This window comes from Lethenteron reissneri, chromosome 35 (genome assembly GCF_015708825.2).
Source record: "Lethenteron reissneri isolate LAM-NWPU_2019-01 chromosome 35, ASM1570882v1, whole genome shotgun sequence".
NCBI classification, from domain to species: domain Eukaryota; kingdom Metazoa; phylum Chordata; class Hyperoartia; order Petromyzontiformes; family Petromyzontidae; genus Lethenteron; species Lethenteron reissneri.
In genome coordinates, this window is record NC_083813.1 from 10,199,797 (window position 1) to 10,218,008 (window position 18,212).

Below are 18,212 nucleotides of genomic sequence, written 5' to 3' on the forward strand. Positions count from 1 at the left end.
GATGACTCCCCCAAAAGAGGGCGAAACCAGTTTACAGCTGCGTCAACACCTTCCCGTTCCCGTCCAAAATCGCATGGCCACAATGTTCACCCTTTGGCAGATGATGGTCCTAAAACGATGCCGCGTGCACTGCACACGCGGTACGGCGAGGTCATGTGACATTCGAGGCATGGATGGGAGGATCAATCGATTGGTCATAATTCTGCCTTTGGCGGCCTACAAGTAAACTTTTGTACCATCACGTGTTCCACCCCTCTGGCCTCCTGAGGGAGGTAACTCGGAGTGCAACGATCAAACCCCTCGGCTGTTCGGGGGGGAGGGGGGGGGGTTGCAAATCGCATGAAGCAATCTTTTCGTCTCATTTTATTCCGCAATCTCGCCCGCGTTTTGCGCGTCGTCAACGTTTACTCCGTCGGCCGAAATGCAGAAATTGGCAAATAATTCGCGTGGCGTTTGCACGGACGGTGAAAACACGGGGTCCTACGTACGCGCGTCGTGGACGTTAGAATGGGCGTGGGGGCAGGGGGTGCCTTGGGCCCCTCACCCCCTTAGTAGCCAAAGCTACGAGTTGCCCCCTTGACAAATACCGTGAGATATGTTTTGAACAGCAGAATAAAAAAAGAAGAACTTATTTTGCGAAAACAGAGCACCCCTGAAGCGTTAAATGTTCGCGACCGTGAGCGTCATGACGATGCGATTAGGGCAAGAGGAGCCGCGATGTATAAATAGCCTCGAGGTGCGACCGTGCGAGACAAATCAAATATTGGGGCCTCAACTGACCGATTTCCGCACCCCCTGAGCTTGATAATGTCGTCAAAACTACGCCACCGAGTCAACATTAACGGGTGGATCCGTGCATCGGTGCAATCCCGGGCATCGGTCCCACCTGATGACGGAGACTTGTGTTGCCTCCGAAACGTCGTGATTTTTGTTTTATTTTATTTATTTTTATTAATTTTGATGTTTTACCTACGTGACTTTACCGAAAAAACCTAAGAATAAGAATATCTGTGAAACTACTGGACATGTTTGGAGAAAATGAGCTTCATAGCTCATCGGATTTCTCCAGGATAAATAAAGACTCGGATTCTGATTCACTCCTCGTGATAGCCGGAGAAAGGCGAGGCAACATTTTTGGTCTCAAGGCAAGGAGAGGTGGCGGGGGGGGGGCGATGGGGGGGGGGGGGGGGGCGATGGGGGGGGGCAGCTAGCCTTTCCTGCCCCCCTCCCTCCCCCCCATGAATGTCTCTGAGAACCCCCCAGGCAGCACATGAAGGAATGTTTCAGAAGAATTTGACTTTTCGTTTTTTGCCAACCTAATCAAAGGCAGATCCCCCCCGCAGCATCGCCCCCCCCCCCCCCCCCCCCATGTGGCCACACAGACTGCTGTGGGCAAGTGCCGTCAGCGAGCAACTAAAACACGAGGCGGCCGGGAATGCCTAGCCCCACGCCGGGCCGCCTTTGTCTTCCCAGTATGCACGGGTACCGAATGTTTACTTCCCGTAATCGACTCGCGGGAGGCCCAGGACTGGCTTTGGACATCCGTCGTGAGTGGTGGAGGTCAGCGAGAATCGATCTCTGGTCGGTCGCGATTTCCGTCGAGCAGTGCGCTACTGACTAATGCCACCGCTCCCCAATATAACCGCGCACGCAGATAGACAACAAGATAGCCCTCTCTCTCGTAATTACAGACTTGTTGGGGCAAATTCTGTTTCATGACCACCAAAAACAAAGATCCCCCGTGTAGCCTTAACAGACTGTTGGGGCAAGTGCTGTTAGCGAGCACCTATGAAGGCCGGCATGGTACACGAGGGGGTGGCCAGCACCACGCCCGGCCGCCTTTGTCTCCCCAGTGGCGATGCTTACACACCGCACGAGGTACTCATTTGAGATCGAGTCGACCTAGGGGAGGCCCAGGACCGGTTAAAATAATCGCCACTGGTGTTGGCTTGGAGCGGGGAATCGAACTTGGGTCGCCGGTTCACAGTGCAGCGCGCTAATCGCTGCACTCCCGCTCCCCACTGTGTACAGACACACAACAACAACAACAACCGCCATTCACCACTAAGCGACGGTGACGTCACCACGGCACTTGTGCCAGGCTACGTGCACTTTAAGGCCACGTGAAGTGTCGAACGCCCGCTGGCAGGTCACGGGACAGACCCCAGGTGCCATGGGTCCACTGACTGGGATGACACGCGCACACACACGCACACGTGAACACACTGACCGAGCAGACTCGCTCCGAAATGCCACACGCACGGCGCGAGACAGGGATCGCCCCGTTATCACGCCTCCCCGGCAGCTCTGAAGGGGATTAGACTCTGAGAAGCACGAACCTTCAGGAGGTGGATTTCGTGAAGAGCGAGGGAGCGGAGCGAGAGGCAGAAATAAAGGAGGCACCCCTTCCCCCCCACCGCCGCCGCCCTCCATAAGAAACCCACAAACCTCTCCCAGAAGGAAGCCAGGGAGATTGACGAGAGCCGCTGCATGAATGTGCATGCGGCGTACATAATCCCGTGCTTATTAAATTAACACCGTCGGCCCGTCATGTAATTACATCCGATCATTGGTATAATCATGGCTTCTGATTATATGCCCCAACCCGAAGCCCTGTCCATAGCTGTCACTCGCCCCAAAGCCCCTCCCCCCACCATCCCCGAGCAATACATCTTCACCATAATTATCGTCGTCAGTGGTGATCTATCCACTGCTGGCAGAAGGGCCTCGCTCCACGTCTTGTGTGCGTGCGAAGCGACGCGCCGTTTGAGCGCCCGCACCGCGAGCCGGTTTCATCGCTCCCTCTCCGAGGTGGACGCCATAAACCAGTGGTCTTCGTTGCAAGGCCACGCGGGGCCACCGGCGGGCCTTACCGGTGGCCTTTAGTGCGGCCCCCTCCCCGACAACACACACAGAGTGAACACACCCACCCCATCATCGTGCTGCTGCCGAACCCCAATGGTCTCGAATGTGTGGCGGCCCTCACACACTGATGATGTCTTATCGGCGAAAGTGGGCCTCCCCCCCCCCCCGCCTCTGAAAATGTGTAAAGAACACTGCCATGAACAGATGCTGCTGGACTCCCACGTGTTATTGGCAAGGGCGCTCCGTATGAAGTTTCAGAGACAGATATTTCACGTGAGGCACTCAACAAGCTTGGGTGGCTCTGCTGATTACACCGCCACCCCTGCCCCCCAACAAAGGTGAAAACCAGTGCAGAGTTTGCTTGCTTAAACAAATGCTGTTTGGTAATATTGGTATGGTCTGCCAGGCCAGTTCGTTCACTTGTAACGTGCGTCGGATAGCCCGTGAATCGCCCTGATATTACGACGAGATGAGAGAGCCATTCTAGTTCTTAATCCTGTTGTGTCTCACTTAAAAAAATTAACCCGTGAAAACAAAGTTTTTCACTATAAATCCGTTATATGCGTGGCGGCTAGAGTCCTCTCGTCCTCTGGCTTGAGATGGCTGCCACCTATGGGTCAGATGATTGCCTGCCACCATTAAGCAATTGGTAATTAAATATAAAAAAAATTTTCCTAAAAAGTGTAAAATTTTGGAAAAATGTTTTCACGAAAATAAATTGTCATGCACAACGAGTGTGTGCAAAATGTCAGCTCGATTGGATCACGGGAAGTGGGTTAAAAAACGACCGAAAGATTTGCACGGTCGTAAGCGCGCAAGCAAGCAAGCCAGCGAACTTAATATAAAGGATTTAAAAAAAGACTTAAACTCACTCCCCCGTCGTTCCGCAGAACCAGTTTCAACGTTACCGAGCCTCGCCAGCAAGACGAGGCTTGTTCGTGGATCGCTCCTCTCCATAAAAACCACACCGGCGTGCCCCTCGACTCAGCGGAGGATGGACACAGTGCCGTGCAGGGGAGTAGATGACGTTCACTCACTCATCGTTGTCGTGATCCTTGACCTTCGTCGCAGGTGTCAAACATCACGACCGCGCAGCGGCCGGATATGGGGGAAATAAAATAAAAATCGACGGCATCTCAAGCCGCACCGCGTGATTTCATCTCGCGCGGTCTGGCAGGCGCACACGGAGGACGGATCGAGCGCATCGATTAGACGATGTCACGACGAATGTAGTGGGGGGGGGGGGGCTCAGGTGCCACCCCCCCCCACGCCCCAGCTTTCATTCTCCCCCCACACACAAATTCCACAAGCAAGCGCATCATTGGACACACAATGCCAAGACGCTGAGATGGAATGATCAGAGTGGCTGTGCGAATGATGAGGCCGGGTTGGCGTGGCGTGGCGTGGCTGGCGTGGGCGAGATGTTAACCTCCTCACCTGGAATGCAGGAAGCCGTGGGTTTGATCCCGACCCTGATGCCTGTACACTTGGAGTTTGTGCATTTTCTCTCTCCCCGTGGTCGTGTGGATTCTTCTCCGGGTCCTCCGGTTTCTCCCTCCACATTTAGAATCGAGTATTTGGCTGCTATAAATCTACACATGATGACATACATGGTGATGGCCAGGTCGCTTCTGAAAAAAAAAAGAGCTATGCAGTTCAGTGGGGCCTCACCCGGTAAAATAAAAATAAATATTTTGTTAAGAATTAGGCACCTCGTGTCCAATTTCCCCTTCCTATCGCCCCAACCTGGCCACCCGCCCTACCCCTCCCTGCCAAAATAACTCCGGCGTGGCCTGGCACCTGGGCTCCCTGTAGCCCCGTGGGTCGTAGTTGGAGTTGCGACACCTACACACTGGATAGCTTGCACCCGTCCCGAGCCCATCTCGGTAAAGTAAACAAATGTAATGTTAACGCTGCTCAAACACTGCTCAGGAATTGGATCCTGGCAAAATCTGACGTTATCCAACCTTTATTGATATAATCGTGACCTTTGCCTACCGCTTAAACCTAAGTGCCCATCGATAGCCATATGCTCGTCACGGCCCGGACTCAACGTATGTACGCATGTACTTATGTTGAACTTCTATCGCACCGTACGTAGCAAACTGTGCTAATCGGAGGTGCGTGGACAGGGTGGGGGACAACAAGCTTACACACACAAAAAATCAGTTCAAGAAATTAGTTTTCAATCTAGATTTAAAAGATCCAGTGGCTTCCTCATGTCGGAAGGACGAGCGTTTCAGACGGCCGTTGAAGCGCATCTGAAAGCGCGCGATGCGGTGACCGTCAACATCGTCATCATCAGCCACGACCAATCTTACAACTTCTTCTTGCACGCGTTTGTCCCACTCACGTGGTGTGTGTCCGCTGTCTTTGCCAACCTTCTCCACTCTGCCCTGTCCTGCGCCCATCTCTCTTCCCACTCCTCGGGCCACCGTGTCCCATAGCCCCACATCGCCCCCCCCACCCCCCACATCTTCTGCTGCTGCCTTCCTCTTGATCTCTTTCCTTCCGCTTGCATCACTCGCCACTTTCTGACCCACATAATTTCCCTGTTGTCTCTACACATGACCGAACCACACCAGTCATGAGCAATCCACTGCCGGATGAAGGCCTCCTCAAGCCATTCCCTCGCGGTCCCACGGTGCGACAAAACGCCCGGCACTGACACACGAGCCGATCTCATCGCTCCTTCTCCACGATGGACGTGCTCCAATATAATAATAACTCCTTTCCACAACTCGCAGGCGATGCCTATGTCTAATTCGGGCTCCATCAAGGGAATGTGAAGATTTCCACAGCGGAGTACGAGCTGCAAGAGAGTGAGATGAGCGGCGTTCTATAATGTAATCGAGTTGCTTGACCACTGTGATTTATTTGTATTTACTTTAAACCGTTCCATGTAATCATGACACAATAAAACAAGCTGGGCTCTCGATGTCCTCCCGTGTTTAACGCGAAGGGAGGCTTCTGAAAAGCCCACGATAGGTTTTGAAAACGTCGGTCACGATCGTAAAAGCTCAGCTCATTCAGTTCGCTATTTGCCGATGGCATCGATAATTTATACATTTACATATCACCCTCAACCGGTGTCTATCCACTGCTGGACGAAAAGCCTTTTCATCATCGGGAAGTAGTAGATAAGGGAAAGCACAATGCCACGGATCCATCATCTCGCTGCTGCACGTGAGCCGACCCCATCGCTCCGTCTCTATGGTGGCCGTGCCCTTCCCCCCCCCCACCGGTCACGTTTTCTCTCCCAATCCTTTGGCGACCGTCCCGTTACCAACTTTTCGCTGCTAAAAGGCCCCCTAACACGACTTCAAATCGGTCGACAAGATGCCCCTGGTGTGCGTTAGTTCACTATTCCTAGCACGCATTGATCCATCCACCCATGATGCCACGGCAGCGACTTCTGGCTGGCCATCGAGCAAAGACCGTCACCACGTCGCGCGCTTTCGGATGCGCTCCTGCGGCCGTCTGGAAAGCTCTACCGCTCTGTAGGTAACCGCGCTAATCGGAGGTGCGGGGGGAAGGACAACAAACTAAACACAGAAAAGGCAGTTCTGAAGAAATTTTTTTTTTAAAGAAATGTCAAGTAAAACTCCGCATATCCAACGCACCTGTCCGCCGTCGTCTCCCCAGTGCTGATGGTCACACGCATCACATCAGGTGCTGATCGAAAAGTATGCTCAAAAAGAGTTCTGGCACCACTCGCCATTGATTTTATCCATCAACAAAAGTGTAAAAGAACACAAAAAAATGTTAAACACGGTTTAAATTATTTTGCATTAAAAGACTTTCATTTAACGTTTCGACGTTTCATTTTAATTTAGTTCGAGCGGTAACGTAATCTTGCAAAGCGGTACCAACGGAGCTGTCGTTGCTCTCATTCCGCGAAGACGGAGCGCCCCTACAGCGCTAAATGTTCGAGACCGTGAGCGTAACGACGATGCGATTAGGGCAAGAGGAGCCGCGATGTATAAATAGCCTCTAGGTGCGACCGAGCGAGACAAATCAAATATTGGGGCCGATCGCCGCACCCCCTGAGCTTGATAATGTCGTCACTACGCCACCGAAGGAAATTAAACCCGGGTTGCCCGGGGTCTTAGTGCAAGTGCTCAAAGCATTGCTTAACTGCTCAACACACACAGACTCGAGTACACAGAGAGACTCGAAAACACACACGCACGCAGACCCAAGCACACACACACACACAGACCCAAGAACACACACACACGCAGACCCAAGAACACACACACACGCAGACCCAAGAACACACACACACGCAGACCCAAGAACACACACACACGCAGACCCAAGAACACACACACACGCAGACCCAAGAACACACACACACGCAGACCCAAGCACACACACACACGCAGACCCAAGCACACACACACACGCACACCCAAGCATACACACAGACCCAAGAACACACGCAGACCCAAGAACACACACACACGCAGACCCAAGAACACACACACACGCAGACCCAAGAACACACACACACGCAGACCCAAGCACACACACACACGCAGACCCAAGCACACACACACACGCACACCCAAGCACACACACAGACCCAAGAACACACACAGACCCAAGAACACACACACACGCAAACCCAAGCACACACACACACGCAGACCCAAGAACACACACACACGCAGACCCAAGCACACACGCAAACCCAAGCACACACGCAAACCCAAGCACACACACACACGCAGACCCAAGCACACACACACACGCAGACCCAAGCACACACACACACAGACCCAAGAACACACACACAGACCCAAGAACACACGCACGCACCCAAGCACACACACAACACCCACCCACATCCACACACAGGAAACACTTGGCCACACAGATCTCTCTCCCCCCACCCACCCACCCACTCCCCACCGAGTCGGTAACGTCCAAGCCACTCTCTGCATACCGAGCCGCGGGCTCGGGACGGCCCCTCGTGGTGCAGCCCAAACAGAGGTGGCTGCGGCCAGGGGATCTCCACGCCCGACCGCTTTCGTCTCTCCACTGCCGACGTCTTCACACGCCGCATGGGGCGACCTATCAGCGGCCCAGTGCCACTTCGCCACTCACGCTGACCTTGGCAGTGCGCTAACCGTTGCACCACCGCTCCCCAAACAAGGACAGAAATCCCCCGTATAGCCTTAACGGAAGGTTGAATGCAAAGTGATTCTCGCGAGCACCCTCTCGGCCGCCTTTGTCTCCCTAATGGCTATGTTGATACACCGCACCGGTTGCTCATTTGAGGCCGAGTCGACCTAGGAGATGCACAGGGACCGGTTCAGATAATCGTCACTGGTGTTGGCCGTGAGCGGAAATCGAACTCGGGTCGCCGGGATTCGTAGCGCAGCGCTATAACCACTACACTACCGCTCCCCACCAACACACACACATACACTCAGACACACACACATATATACATACACTCAGACACACATACACACAGATACATACAGACACATATATACATACAGACACACATACACACAGATACATACACTCACACACACAGGGGACTACGCACACGATGGCATAAGCGCCACAGGTCAGGTTCGAATATTCAACTTCCCACTGATATTTAAAATCGCATGCCCCGGGGAATCGAACCTATACGCTTGCAGAGAAGCGGGCATCGTGAGTGCTGGGAGCACGGCAGCACCACGTGCGATGCTAGCCTCGTCCATCACAAGTTGCCCGACAAGAGAAGATTTGTCAGATCTTGAAGCTCTCAAAACTTTTTGACCACACCCAGCGCCAGTGGGTTTTTTTTTACTTTAAACTTTCGATTGAACGGCGGCCGAGAACCAACCCACAAAGTGGCATTTGCTTGAACAAGGCCCGGCTCTGCCGATGACGCCCCAGGAGATCGAAACCGGTCACAGGTTCGCTTTTGCTTTTCTTGAGCAATATTCTCACGCTGGATGGCGTTGGATGGTGTTGGGTTGGGAAGAGGCCACGGTCCGGTGGAATAATTACAGCGCACGCCACGGACAGTTTGGCCAAGTATTAACAGCAGAACACACATGTCAACCCCTCATCATTGCCCTACCTTGTTACAGACCAATTCAGACCGTAGTGGTCACCCCGTGCCACTTATAAATCTCAACGTTCATCCGACAAAGTCTCATCGCAAGGGAGAAACACTTTTTTTGCCCGTATTGAAGCGGCTGTAGGCCGTATGGAACTGCAAACTCCATTTCCCTATTCTTAGGTTTTTTTCGGTAAAGTCACGTAGGTACAAGAACACGGGGTAATTCCGTATGGGTTGACAGGTGTGGTGAATTGATACAGGGTGAGTAATGTAGAGCGGATTAATGTTACTCGACAGCCAAGTACGTAAACTGCATTACACACTGTCAACTTAAACAGGACACGTAATACAACTACCTGGAATTGCGTCACGAGGCAACTTGCCACTATTAAAACATCGTAATCCAACGCAACATTCTAAATATATACCCGGTAAGAGAGAACTCCGCGCGGCGCTGGTGCTGTAATTACAATCATGAAGACACTTGCCACAAAAATCTGGAATCGCTCCCAAACTTCACATCTGCCATCAATCTTCCCAAAGTCGCTTAACGTGCCGACACCACTCATCGCTTTGGCAAAATATACACACAGCCGCTAGGGCGAACACACACACACATTAAAAAAGTCGCTTTCAACTAGCGACGAAACATCGCTAAGTTGGCTACAACTTGTAGCGATCACCAGCTCCCCCCAAAATCAACGCCACTTTTTTCGGGCACGTCTCGGCAACATTTCGCGGCGAGTATTCGAACAAGAAAAACAAGACCGGCAAACACCGCCACCACCACGACCACCACGACCAACCAACCAACCCCCATCCCTCTCCGCCGCACCTTCCAGCAGCACGTCTCTGCCGGCCGTCTTGAGCGCCTGCACCGCGCGATCGTGAGTCGCTTCCCGCAGGTCCGCTCCGTTCACCGCCAGGATCGCGTCTCCCACGTGCAGAGCTCCCGTCTGCTCGGCCGCCAGACCCGGGAAGATCTTCGAGATGACCACGGGCATTCTGTTCTCACGGCCGCCCTTGATGCTGATCCCCAAGCCGCCCGACTCTCGCTTCAACACGCGCACGACGCGCTTCTGCTCCGTGTGCGGCTCGCCGACGCAGCTCAACGCCACCGCTCCTGGGCTCGGGCTAAGGCTGGGGCTCAGGTTGGGGCTCCGAATCCCGTTGGACAACCCACCGGTCCCCGGCGAGGGGACCGGCGGCGTGCCGCCTCCCCCGTTGGCGGTGCCGTTGACGAGTGCCGTCGTCGCTTCCTCGGGTCCCGAGAGCGTGAGCGCGTCCCGGGAGAGCGTCACGCGCACGCGGCCCCAGCGACCTCCACGCCCGAGCACCTCCAGCAACTCGCTCCTCGGCATCACGCCGACACCGCAAGTCGCCATGACTGTTGCCACTGATGGAGAGAGAGAGAGACTGCTGCCGCCGCCGCTGCCGCCTTGCCCGTGTCCTCCTGCTTGTGAGCTGCTCCTGGTCTCGAGTCTGGCCAGCACGCTGCTGCTGCTGCTCCGTGGAGCGCACGACCGTTCGGTACACAGACTTGCTCCACGGGCGTCGTCTCGCATCGGCGCGCGCCGCTGTCATGTGACCGCGGCGTGTTTAGTGCGCTCCGCGTGCGTGTGCACATTCCTTCGCGTTCTCCACCCCCCCGCTCGCTCGCTCAGCCACTCACCGACCCAACCCACACCGTCAGTCTCTCTCTCTCTCTACCACGTACCCTCCCCTCCCCTAGAGTGACTGCCTCCTCCTCCTCTTCCTACCCAACCCATCAACTCCACCCACGCAAACCAACCATTCATTCACTTCTCTGGCCCTCTCTACGATCCCTGTCGCCACCATCCCCCCCCCCCCCACCTTGTCAGCCGACTTCCGACTCCCTTCAAGCAGCCCTGCAGCACGAGTTTGCTTAATGGGGGGGGGGGGGGAGATATTTAAAAATATATTTGGGGGGGGTGGGTCACGGTCAATGTCAAACAAGTGTTAAACAAACGTTAAACGCAAGTGTGAAACTCCAAACTAAATAAATACTTAGTTTAACACGTTTCGCGACCAATATTATTCATAATCAACGTTTTTTGGGTTTAGATCGCGTTATTTATAAATGTGGATGTTGTGTTCTCACGCTTCAACACACCGGTGGGCTAAAGCAGTGAACTATTTGTCTTTTGTCAACGTGACACGTTTTTGTTGATTGGCCGTGTCGGGTGGTGGAGGGTTACGACACATTTATAAATAACGCGATCTAAACCCAAAAACGTTGATTATAAATAAATACTGCCATATAACTGGTGTTATTGTCCCGATATCAACTAAGGATATATCAAGGTGGGGGGGGGGGCTGAGCCTTTAGAAGGGGTGGGTTGTCGAAGAGAGGGGGGGGGGCTCAAAGCCCTGTCGCCTGCTCCATTCCACCCTCGCGTCCCCCTCGGCCATCAAACACCAACGAAGACAAACAGCGCCCCCAGCCTACCTCCAGCCTCCAACAGGCTGCCCAAGGCAAGTTGCTGTTTAGCGAGTGCACCTTGTCAAAGCCCGCACGGTGCACGACAAGGGTTGTGTATTGGTTGGTTAAGGGTCCGTCCATAAATGACGTTACGCACCTAGGGGGGGGGGGGGGTCAGACATTTGTGACGATGTGTGACGAGGGGGGGGGGGCAGAGCTTTGTGACGTCATATTTAAGGGGGGGTCTGATTTTTTGTGACGCCGTGTGACGAGGCTGGGGGGGGGTGACGTCATTTATGGACGGCCCCTAACCACGCCCGCCCGCCTTTGTCTCTCCCCCCCCCCCCCGTGTTGATATTTACACACCGCATCGGGTACCCATTTTGAGGATGGACTCGCCTTCGGGGCAAGGCCCAGAACGGCTTCTGATATCATTCGCCACTGATGTTAGCCGTGGCTGGGAATCGAACTCGGGTCACCCGCGATTCATTCCGTGGCGTTGTGCGCTAACCACGGCGCCACCGCTCCCCGCACCATCACGTGACCTCCGGTCACCGGCATCGCTACCTCTGCGGCCGTCTGGAACGCTCTTCCTTCCGATATTAGGAATCCACTGGGGCCTTACGTACACTTTTTAAATCATCTCGATTGAAAACTAATTTATTTAGAACTGCTTGTCGTTGCGTTCTAGTTTGTTGTCCTTTCCCCTCCTCACCTCCGATAAGCACGGTTGTGAGCTCTCAATACTCTGATAGTGCGCTGTTTTTGAGTTGTACGCCTTTTGGCGTCATCTGGTCCAACACCAGTGGAGACTAGGCTCTAAGAAAAGCCGTCTCGGGTGTGGACCAATCAATTTCAAGGACAGTGCATACATTATCAGAGTTGTCTCTTCTTGTTTGCATTTCGACTGCTTGTGTTGTGGTTATTGCAAACATGATCCCGTGTATAAAGGTGTCAGTTTTGGTGCCAGATAAAAGGGTAAAACCCTATTACTATTTATAATCAACGTTTTTGGGTTTAGATCGCGTTATTTATAAATGTGTCGTAACCCTCCACCACCCGACACGGCCAATCAGTAAAAAAGTGTCACATTGACAAAAGACAAATATCGATTTAAAGCTTTCGTGACTGCAGGGATTCATCTTCTTGGTTCTTTCGGTAAAGTACCGTAGAATGGAAATAATAAAATAATAAAAATAAAACATAATAAAATAATTCTCACGACGTTTCTGACACAACGCAAGCAGCCGTCCTCAGGAGACAGAGTCAGACTCTGTCTCAGAAGACAGACCTGTTCTCCACCTGAGGACGGCTGCTTGCGTTGTGCCCGAAACGTCGTGAGAATGATTTAATGTTTTATTTTTATTATTTTATTATTTCCATTCTACGTGACTTTACGAAAGAACCAAGAAGAAGAAAAGACAAATAGTTCACTGCTTTAGCCCACCCGGTGTGTTGAAGCGTGAAACCACAACATTATTACTATATCTTGCTACTGGCAAAGGAGGCCTCATAATGGTGTGAAAGAAGTTCAATGTGCCCCTCCCCTCTCTCTCTCTCTCTGTGTGTGTACGGGGTAAGAACATTTCCGTTCGAGAGGCGACTTCGCCTACTGCGCAGTTCGCACGGCGCTCACCTGGGAGTTGTACACGGACGGTAATGATTAACGCGTCGTAAAACGATAACAGAGCACGTGTCTCACCGGTAAGTCCACTTCCAAACAAGTCATAAAAAAAGAATGCACACATATGGGGCCGTCCATAAATGACGTCACGCGATTTTGGACGATTTTTGACCCCCCCTCCCCTTCGTCACACGGCGTCACAAAAAGTCAGACCCCGACCCCTCAAATATGACGTCACAAAGCTCTGCCCCCCCCCCCAAAAAAAAACATGCTTCAAATCGCTTTAAACTATTGTCATTGTAGTGCGTATTTAATGTGGCGCTGCACTCTGATGTTGTAGGAGAAAAATGTATTAAAAAGTCTATTTAATTTAGTAGAACGTGTTGTCTATATTTATTTAAAGTTGCGCATTTTTACGTGACGTCACATTTCTCAACCCCCCCCCCCCTCGTCACACATCGTCACAAATGTCTGACCCCCCCCCCCAGGTGCGTGACGTCATTTATGGACGGCCCCAATGGATGTCTAAATGAAACTTTTTTATTACGTTTACCAGGTAAGGCCCACTGAGCTATATAGTTCTTCTTCCGGAAGCCAGCTGGCCACAAATGATTGCTCAACTCCAGTAAGTGGCTTATCATGTGGACATTTACAGCGGCCAAATACTGTACTCGATAAACGTATGCTTCCAACTGTGGAGGGAAAACCGGAAGACCCGGAAAATACAAATCTTACGCGACCACCGGGAGAACATTCACACTCCAAATATACATGCGTTAGGGTCGGGATCGAACCCACGGCCTCCTTGTACACCAGGCGAGGTAGTTAACATCTCCCTTGCCACCGTGGCGCCCTCTCTTGTCGCGTTTTCCAACACGTGTTGTTGGTTGTCTTTGTAGATACAGGGCAGTATTTGGTTAGCAGTACAGGAGCCGACGGTTGACCATACCTGTCAACCCACGTGATTGTTCAGGTCCGTACGGCGTACAGCCGTTTCAATACGGGCAAAAAAAAAAAATTGTCTATTTGTTTGTGTTTCTCTCTTGTGATGGGACTTTGTAGGATGAATGTTGTGATGTATAAGGGGCACGCGGTGACCAATAAGGTCTGAATTGGTTTGTGATAAGGTCGGGCATTGATAATTGGCTGACGGCTATTGGTGAGTGTCTGGAAAACATTTCCTTTGTGCTGGTTTGTATCGAAAATGTTGGGCAACTTTTTAGGGTACAGTTCAGAAGAGGCACGTAACGTTGTACGAATATTTCTCCGATATTGGCTCGCGGATTTACGAGTTAGGGCGACTCCCTTCCTCTCCTCGCAACGAAACAGACACAGAAGGCCCTCGTTCTCAAGTTGGAAAGCGTTGAAGAAAATGCTGGACCGCTCCTCCCGGGTGTGTGATGTGTCAACGGACGATCTCATACCTGTCAACCCCTTATCGGTGCCTAACTTATTACGGACCAACTCAGACCTTATTGGTCACCTCCCGTGCCTCTTATAAATCTCAACGTTCATCCCACAAAGTCCCATCACAACTGAGAAACACAATCAAACAGACTATTTAATTGTTGCTCGTATTGAAACGGCTGTACGCCGTATGGACTTGAAAACTCAATTTCCCTGGACAAGAATTCGGGGTCAAACCGCGTGGGTTGACACGGCATGCGATCGCGCGCGGGTAAAATATGCGCCTCGCCACACGATGCTCTGTGAACGTGTCACGGGTCACCGCGGCCTCCTCGTTAACGAGTCGACTTTGGCCTGCCAGAAACTAAAGAGTCACATGGACTGATGCACGCGCGCCTGGCAATACGCTGTGCGTGTACGGTTTAAGCCATGCGTTTGCAGAACTCCATCCTGTCCTCGCATTTAAATACAGTAACAGTTCCCCAGAGTTTAACAGGCTGTGCAACAAACTCGACTCTTCTGGTGAGATCCATAATGTTGAAACTGGTCCAGAGATTTCTTGCTTGACACAAATGTTGCTTGATAAAACTGGTCTTGATAGACAATCGACTGATGGTCTAATATCATCTGGCTGTCGCCTGGTGAAGCTAGTTGTAATTACTGGCGAAACGTTGCACTCGAATTGTAAATGTTGTGAGTTTACTCATCAACACACCGGTGTGCTGTACTCGTAACGATGTAGCATGTTTTATTTACGTGACAAACCTTACTAATTGGCTGTGTCGGGTGGTTGCGGGTTTAACGACGCATTTATATTGACGCGATCTAACCCATAACCCTCTACGATTGATACAATGATCTTGTATTGTATTATGGAAATGTGAAGACACAGAACGGAATTCTGATCATATATGATGTTAGCCATAATGACCCAAAGTCGGGGTGCGTAACGAGTTTGTGCAGTATATATTAGCAGGGTTGGCTACGTACGGTGCGAAAGAAGTTCAACACACACACATACACATACGTGCGGTGATGTGCAAGGGTGGACCAGAGGCGGAGTGGCAACCGAAAGAGGTCACACGATCCAACGGGATGCGATACCGCGTAGACGGAGTTTTGAAATCGCCTCGTGTGCAGGAGCCAGGCGGGTTGTAGCATCGTGACATTTGACGACGGCTCAGAGAGACCTGCGTCAAGCAGTGGATAGACCACAGCTGAAGATGACGCTACGGTTGTAGTGGATACAATTTTAGGATTTCACCGAGCATTTAAAAACACACGAGGACTGGCACGCCGTTACGACTTCGCGCGCAGAAAATAATAACAATCCCCACTCACTCCAAGACAGCAGATGCACACTTTTAACCCAATTATGTATTTATTTTGCACTAGAATTCCCGTTTAATCAAAGTGACAGGAATTCCCGCGCGAAGCCCCGTGGTTGCAACTCGTTGCACCGCGGGGTGTCGGACGTGCTCTGTTAATGTTGTTGGATGGCGTTCCATCAGAGTTCAAGAAACCCACCTTTTATGAAGACGAGGAGCAGAGCAACCACCAGTGGCTTTTACAAATAACTTAACACGCCCACGCGGTAGCCAAGCGATTAAATAATTAAGCGTGCTCGGTTTGACAGTTTCATCATTAATCACCGTTATTCTTGATTTTCCAGGATTTACAATGCAAATAAGTGCTCACTCTTCCCGTACATTCAATAAAGACTACATTAATTAAGCAGACGGTTGCATGTCGACACATTATTTTTCACCAAAACCAGTATAATTGTGATAAATATATTTAAACGTCTGTTAATTACTGTATTTGTAAGTTATGGTTAAATTTATGATTGAATTTTGGTTGACAATCTAAAAATGTACCTTTCACTAAAGGTGTAATAATTGGCACCTGTCGCAAATGGGCACAGTAATGACTCCACTAACAGTGTAACATTATGGTGATAGTACAGGCCTCGAGTGTCCATGCCATTGCAAACAACAAAGTTAATAAGAAGGTTAAGGTGCAGCCCTGCATTGGCTTGCTCACGCCACTGCTGGCAGAAGGGACTCCACTAGAGGGGGATCTAGAAGCGCTCTAGTTATCCAACTCTGACACGCTGATCGGACGCTTGGGAAGAGGTGGGAGGACAAAGACAAAGATTTCCCCCGTATAGTCTTAACAGACTGCTGGGGCAAGTGCTGTTAGCGAGCAGCACCTATGAAGGCCGGCACGGCACACGAGGGGGTGGGTGGCCAGCACCACGCCCGTGGCGGTGTCTACGCACCGAACCAGGCACTCATTTGAGGCTCAGGACCGGTGCAGATAATCGTCACCGGGTGTTGGTGGCCGCGAGCGGGAATCGAACTCGGGTCGCCGGGTTCGTCCAGTTTGGATAAGAAAAGTGCCCATTGTTTAAATTGACACACTACCTCTGGATTGTATGTGCCAAGGCCGTAATTACAATATATATTGGGGGGGGGGGGGGACACCCCCCCCCCCCCCCCCCCCAATATTCAAATATGCTCAAAATGTCCCCCCCCCCCCAATATATTGCTATAAAATAGATTTATGTTTATATGATTGTGGTTATGGTTGTACTTTATTAATCCCGAATCTCTGCCATTACATACAATGAAACAAGGTAAAAAATAACAAAAACAGCAATGAAATGCAATACACTATTAGACATTATTGCAAAAAATATATTTTTTAAAGTTCATCCCATATGTTAGTGAATTTTTTTAATATTTTAGGCAGGAAATTCGTTTTCAAATTTAGATTTTTTTTTTTTCTTAGGGGGGACCCCCAGACCCCCTGGAAGATTTGGTCCCCCCCAATGTTGACTCCATGGCTACGGCCTTGGTATGTGCTCACTATTACACCATCAAAAGCATCCAAACTGGAACATATTGGAATAAAATGATCAATTCCTACATGCGCGCGCGCATAATTACGTAACGTTTTGTGAGAAAGGTTACGTATCCTTGTTAATAGATTAAACAATCGATCACATCCGTATATTCTATGAACGCACGCAACTCGAGTGAGTGCCTACTACAGGATTTACGGTAAGGAAACACCATCAATATTAACTTACACCCCCCCCCCCCTAAAAAAATATCGATTCTTTAATTGTCAGGTCATCGCCTCGTCGAATGTTCCGCGTCGTATCACGGGCCACAACCACCCTCTCACCCTCTCACCCTTTGCACGTTCCGTGCGTTTCTGCCTCCCATGCAGTTTGCCCTTTTAGAAAATCAGGTGTCACGGATCACCGAATTTAACGCGCATTCCTGATTGGTATATCTATCCCAATTGCTTTCACGCTAATTAAAATATTAAAGAGAGGGGGGGTGGTGCAGGCTAGTATACCACGTGTATACGCCTATGACTAAATCAACTCACAAGCTAAATCGGTTCTTACCCCGCAGAGTGCTTGGATGGGCGATTGCCATGCATATAATCATGTGTTTGTCGGCTGATGCGGGGCTACGTTGTTCAGCAGAGGGACAGTGCACAAGAATCAATCGTTGCACTATTGTCTGGGCACCCTGCCTTCATTAACGCAGGCGAACCAGAGTGAAAGTGCGAAGTATAGTCAAACAGCCCCGACGATCAGCACAGGATGGGGGACCTCACCAGCAATGGACTGGCAAAGAGCTGCCCACACATGCCACCGTCTTTTATGCACAAACCGCGCCTACGATGGGAATCAACTTGTCTGAAGTGGCCACTTTTATGTGACCCGATTTCACCTCTCTGCAGAGGAAGTGGCTTTACCCATCACGACGGAAGTCGAAGCTGTA

General features: G+C 51.1%; 1 protein-coding gene across 1 annotated transcript in view; it reads right to left on the minus strand.

Annotated features, from left to right (window-relative positions):
* LOC133350921 (beta-1-syntrophin-like) overlaps nt 1-10,545 on the minus strand; it is a 46,193-nt gene extending 35,648 nt beyond the window's left edge. The window contains exon 1 of the mRNA XM_061565762.1: nt 9,771-10,545. Coding sequence (XP_061421746.1) covers nt 9,771-10,500 — 730 coding nt within the window. The 5' untranslated portion in view covers nt 10,501-10,545. The remainder of the gene's footprint in view (nt 1-9,770) is intronic.
* Between the last annotated feature and the right edge of the window lie 7,667 nt (nt 10,546-18,212).